This window comes from Abrus precatorius, unplaced genomic scaffold, assembly GCF_003935025.1.
Source record: "Abrus precatorius isolate BTA unplaced genomic scaffold, Abrus_2018 Scaffold9, whole genome shotgun sequence".
Taxonomy (NCBI): Eukaryota; Viridiplantae; Streptophyta; class Magnoliopsida; order Fabales; family Fabaceae; genus Abrus; species Abrus precatorius.
In genome coordinates, this window is record NW_020874439.1 from 23962317 (window position 1) to 23968898 (window position 6582).

Sequence of the window (6582 nt, forward strand, 5' to 3'; positions counted from 1 at the left end):
ATAACATTTTTATGTAACCAGATAAATAGTGTCCACAAAAATAACCCCGTACATGCAAGTGATGCTTATTATATTCAGCTTTTTAGTGTTGTGATTATTTTTGTGGCCTATCATTAGCTACTCTAGTGATAATCTTTATAAGTTCTTCACTGGGATTTATCATAATTCAATTAATGATAATCTTTATATATATTTTAACAGCCTTCGTTATTCCTAAACTGAAAATGGCCAAAAGAATAGAGGTAAAGACTTTGCTTGAACGCGAATATATGATGCTATCATTCCCACAACACTCACATCCAAGTGCAAGCGCCCACTACAAAAAAGAAGGTCCCTTCTAATGCTCCTTTTAAAACTCGCATAGATCACTAGAATTTTGACGTGGTCGTTATTTGCCTTTTGACGTGCATTAATTCAATGCGTATTTGCCGTTAATATTACAATTTATAACATTAAAACTGAAACATAGTTTTATATACTTTTTAAACACGCATTCAAAGTTGCTTTTGGAACTCAAAGTAGACTTCACAATAATCACCTCGCACCATTTTCAAGTCTTTTAATTCAAAGTTTCTATATTTTGTTGAGTGAGGAATGGTGATATACATGTACGAGGATTATGTTCATAATTAATTTACCCAGTCTATACTTCAAACATTGGAAAAATATGGCAACTTTGTTTCTGGGATATTTATGTTTTGTCGCGGTAACCACAAATTAAGGTTGTGAAGCATGCCTGAAAATCACAAGGCACATTCCTGCATGGGCTCTACTACATTTACTTCGCGCGTGGAGACTTTTACACAGCCTTTCAAATCAACTTAGAGACAGTTTATTGTGTGCTATTGTGAGTTGTGACCACATGCTGAGACCACGAGCTTGGATCCTGATTCCCTTTCTTATCTCAAAACCCAAGCCCATGTTTGCTATGCATGAAATGAAATTGAAGAGAACAAATAATTTGAAAAGAAATCAAGTAAGATGAATAATGAATTTAACTTTAATTAAGTTTTTTGTCCCTTCAAATATTACATTTTTTATTTAGTCTATCAATTTTACTTTTTTGAAACAAATCCTTCGTAAAGTTTAATCCTCTTAAATTTTAGAATTTTTCATTTAATCACTCACTCTAAAATGAGAGACTAAATCAAAAGCTCGCAATTTTTATGTTAGCTTAATAAAAAAACTCATAAAATTTAGAGGAATTAAATAAAAAAAGTTATAATAGAATTATTGAATAAAAATATTATTCTGATATATTTATTATTTTAAGGAAAAAAATATGAACCTTTGAGTGACGAGAAATTTGATTAAATTATGATATATTATCTTACTATTTTAACCTATAAAATTTTTTATGTCATTTAAAAAAAGAGTTGAGTATAGATAAAAGAGAGAGAGATAGGTATTGGATGGGGTGAGAATAAGAAGAGAAAGATGAAGTAATAAGTTGGATATAAGGTTGAAGAAAAAGAGAATTATGAGTGAAAATGAGAGTTAAATATAAGAGAAAGAATAATTTCTAAATATGAAAGTAAGAAGATTAAATATAGAGGTTGAAAAAAGAATGTTAGGTTTAAAAAAAAAATAAAAAAAAAGATTAAGTAAAAATTAATTTTTCGTCAATTTTTTATTTAAGCCTATTAATTTTGCTTAAACTTTTTTTTTTGTTTAAGCTATTTATTTTATAAAAATTAGCTTAAATTATTTTATCACAAATTTAAGTAAAGTTAATTTATTTTTATTTAAATAAATTGAAATTTCTTAAACAAAAAAATATACTGAAATTCTAATTTCTGTGTAAACTGGACACCGTTCGGATTTCAATTTTATTTTTGTTTTTTGCCAAAATATCAAACAGAGGAGAGGAAAGGCCTATGTACTGTTCCTTTTTCTTATTCAACCTTGACGGCGACGCTCACGTGAAATGACTTCTGTTCACACCTTCATAAATTGTTTTTGGTAGTATTCATTTTCCTCTTGGTCTAACATCCAATCATCTTTATTCTAGAGCAGTGTTGTCATTATTATTATTTTTTTCTTTAAGCAGTTTTTTGTAATTTTTTATTTTGTTGACATTTAAATAAGTTAATATATTTCTATTTTGTTTATTACATTATTGTATTTATTATTATTCTTTTAAATTATGTATTTGTTAATATATTTTAGTTATTTCACTTATTAAATAATTTATTATTATTACTATTATTATTGAAAATGATCATTTAACACATGTAAAATAGGTAAAAGAAAAAAAACTATAATGTAATAAAAAATAGATATAAAAACAATTTTTATTATTGCTTTTATTTGGAAAAGCATGGAGAAACTAAAAAGAATGTCTGGAAGTTACTTCAACATCACATCTAAACCTAAAAAAACAATTAAATTTAAATTATCTCCGATTAAATACACAATCCTTTTCTCTTTATAATATTATTTTCAGTAAAAATTATACACGATATATTTCTCTGCCCTTATCTCTCAATCTAATAATTTCTCTTATTTTTATTTGTTATTTATCTCTTTTTTCTTGTTGAAAAAGTATAATAAGAATTTTAAATAAAAATAACTTCACGTTAATTTGCTCCCGTGTAGCTAAAGTCTAATGATCGATTTTGATCCAATTACGTTGTGGCACTCTGTGTCATCCTACGTTGAAATTCAATCCCAGCCCTCTAATATATTCTTTCCATATTTTAATATAAAAAATATTAATTATTTTTAGTGCATTTAGATACAAAATTAATTAATCATTTATTCAATTTATGATTATGTTATAAAGTTTATGACACAAAATTGATAGTGAAACTTATTAAAATAAAATAAAATTTATTTTAATAAATTATAGAAAAATCTATTGAAATAAATTAAAAATAATTTATTAAAATAATATTTATAAACTATCTATAGATTATTCCAAACGCTTCATTAATTTTAACAACATTAAGAAAAAAAATAGATGGAGTATATTAATTTTTTAATGTGTTTATGACTACATGGTACAAAATGCACTCTATTAAAGACTTTAAATTACTAAAAGAAAGATATTGAATGACTTTTATATATTTTAATATAAAAATATTTTTAAATAAAAAAATATTTTTTATTTTCTTGTAAAGTATTCATGGTCACATGTTAAAAAATCTCTTTCCCTCTCTCTTCGGGTGTGTATGTTAAATTCTTTTATTGTTGTTGAGTAACAAGAAATAGAAAAAAAAAATATGATATAAAATTATTTATGAATAATATCTCCATAAAAAATTATGTTTGCGCTATATACATAGGCTCAAATAGCATAGGCAAAAGGAAGGGAACTGGTAATTTAAAACCATGGACAGTGAGATATTATATACATGGCAAGGAATTGTGGATAAATGAACGTTTGTTATATATGAAATTAGTGAAGATCGACGTAGTTGTGATGTATATGAGTTTTGGTATTCCTGTGCTTATTATTGCTGATAAAAAGAAGTTATAAATATGACTATTTCTATCAACAAGGATAGTATACATGGGTAGCTACTTGGTCATTCAGTTGTAAATATTAACAAATTTAGAGCCTTTTTCTACATTCACCATGGGAAAGCAATCGATTTTTCTGTGGACACTAATATTCGCAGTATGGTCATATGGACCAAGAAAGCATTAATGATGCAAGAGTTTGGAATTATTGATGAAGGAGGCTTGCAAACAAAGGCGTCCAAAATGGGACAAAAATCGTCCCCCTGCAAGGACAAACGTTGCTCCTTAATCATAGGGGAGACTGGGGTCCCCGAATAGGATGTTATGGGATCATTATTCTTTGTGAAATTGAGCATGAAAAACATTGTGTAGGTCTAGTTTAGGAATATCCCTGCGTTCCCTATTTATACCTCTCACATATTGGTTCTCTATAGCCATTTACATTATAAACACCATTCAACCATGGCTGCCCATATTTATCTCTCTATATGTTTCACAATCCTTCACCTCGTTTCTACGTTGGCTGAGTCTGATAATTACATCATCCACATGGACATATCAGCCATGCCCAAAGCATTTTCTGACCGACATAGTTGGTATCAATCCACTCTTTCTTTAGCCTTGGACAATTCCAAAGCAATCAATAATCTTAACTCTATTTCTTCAAAGCTGATTTACACGTACACCAATGTCATGCATGGTTTCAGTGCAAATTTGTCACCTAAAGAGCTTGAAGCTCTCAAAAGCTCCCCAGGTTACGTTTCTTCCATGCGAGATTTGCCTGCTAAGCGTGACACAACACACTCACCTCAATTCCTTGGCCTCAATCCCAATGTAGGGGCATGGCCAGTTGCTAAGTTTGGCAAAGATGTGATTGTTGGTCTAGTGGACTCTGGAATTTGGCCAGAAAGTGCAAGCTTCAAAGATAATGGGATGACCAAAATCCCATCAAGGTGGAAAGGCCAATGTGAAAATAGCATCCACTTCAACTCATCACAATGCAACAAGAAACTCATTGGAGCAAGGTTCTTTAACAAGGGTTTATTGGCCAAGAAACCCAACATCACCCTAGGTGTGAACTCAACCCGTGACATAGATGGTCATGGAACTCACACATCAAGCACTGCAGCTGGGAACCATGTTGAGGGTGCTTCTTACTTTGGCTATGCTGCTGGATCTGCAACAGGAATAGCTTCACATGCTAGAGTAGCCATGTATAAGGCCTTGTGGGAAGGTGGAGCCTACTCATCTGATATAATAGCTGCAATTGATAGTGCAATATCAGATGGGGTAGATGTCATTTCATTATCATTAGGCTTTGATGATGTCCCTTTGTATGAAGACCCTATCGCTGTAGCCACGTTTGCAGCCATAGAGAAGGGCATTTTTGTGTCCACATCAGCAGGGAATGAAGGGCCTTTTCTTGGAACCTTACATAATGGAACTCCATGGGTGATAACTGTGGCTGCTGGCACTTTGGACCGTGAATTTCATGGGATTCTTAAGCTTGGCAATGGACTCCAAATAACTGGCTTGTCTACCTATCATGGAAACTTCTCTTCTAGCCATGTTCCAATTGTTTTCATGGGCTTGTGTAACAAATTAAATGAACTAATCAAAGTGAGAAGCAAGATCGTGGTGTGTGAAGACAAGAATGGAACCATTTTTGATCAAGTGTCTAATGTTGATGAAGCAAATGTTGTCGCGGCAGTGTTCATATCAAACAGCTCTGAAAGTTTATTTTTCTTAGAAAATAGGTTTGCATCCATAATTATTAACCACACAAATGGAGAAATCGTCAAATCTTATATCAAGAGTAACTCTGATTCAAAAGCAAGCATGTCTTTTAAGATAACAGTTTTAGGTACAAAACCAGCACCTAGTGTGGATAGTTACAGTTCTAGAGGGCCTTCAGAAAGTTGTCCGTTTGTGTTGAAACCGGACATCACTGCTCCTGGTACATTAATCTTAGCCGCATGGCCTCAAAAGGTTCCAGTGGCTGTGTTTGGGTCATATAAGTATTTTAGCAACTTCAATTTGTTAAGTGGCACATCCATGGCATGTCCTCATGTTGCAGGTGTGGCAGCACTTTTAAAAGGAGCATACCCTGATTGGAGCCCTGCAGCTATTAGATCAGCCATTATGACAACATCGGACATGTTTGACAACACTCAGGAACTCATCAAAGATATTGGTAATGATTACAAAGTAGCCTCACCTTTAGCCTTGGGATCTGGTCACGTAAATCCCAATAGAGCCCTTGACCCTGGACTTGTTTACGATGTAGAAGTACAAGATTATGTTAATCTTCTCTGTGCACTAAACTTCACCCCGAAGAACATCAGTGCCATCACCAAATCTTCTTCCAATGATTGTTCCAAACCGTCTTTGGATCTCAACTACCCTTCTTTTATTGCTTTCTTCAATGGCAACAGTTCTCAAAAAGATTCGAGGGAAGTACAAGAATTTCAAAGAACAGTGACCAATGTTGGGGAGGGAGGAACAATCTATGTTGCTAGCGTTACACCCATCAAAGGGTTTCATGTTACAGTCATCCCTAATATGTTGGTTTTCAAGGAGAAGAATGAGAAACAAAGTTACAAATTAAGAATTGAAGGTTCAATAAAGAAGAAAGAGAAGAATGTAGCTTTTGGGTACCTCACTTGGAGGGACGCAAAGCATGTGGTCACGAGCCCCATTGTGGTGACCGCGCTCAAATTCAATTTTTAGATCAATATATTGTGAGGGAGATGTGCTTTCCATGCAAATCAAGTGAAAAATGTAGATTATCAAAAGAAATTTTCTATGTTAAATAACAATCATTTCTCACTTGACATAATGCTATTTTTTTTTATGCTCTAATTTTTACTGTTACTTTATACAGCCAAAAGCTATTCCTTTTTGAGACAGATATATATACCATCAAAATAAGTATAATCCATCACAACTAAACTTTTTCGTACACATGTAGGGATAGAATTTTTTGTAATCAATAAAAATAATTAATTTTTTAATACCTAATTTTAAATCCATCATTTTTAATAAATAAGCTATTTTTATTTTGAATTTTTTGAATAAGATAATTTTACACCCACCTCAATCCTCTTTCTATCTCTC

General features: G+C 31.8%; 1 protein-coding gene across 1 annotated transcript; it reads left to right on the forward strand.

The window, feature by feature from the left end:
- The first annotated feature begins 3918 nt into the window (after positions 1–3918).
- On the forward strand, positions 3919–6209 carry LOC113849861 (subtilisin-like protease SBT1.9). Its single transcript, XM_027480073.1, has one exon. It carries the CDS (start codon positions 3928–3930, stop codon positions 6193–6195), a length of 2268 nt encoding a protein of 755 aa, XP_027335874.1. The 5' UTR covers positions 3919–3927; the 3' UTR covers positions 6196–6209.
- The last annotated feature ends 373 nt before the right edge of the window (positions 6210–6582 follow it).

Coding starts and splice junctions, on each gene's coding strand:
- LOC113849861 (XM_027480073.1), top strand. CDS start 3,928: ATGGCTGCCCATATTTATCTCTCTATATGTTTCACAATCCTTCACCTC.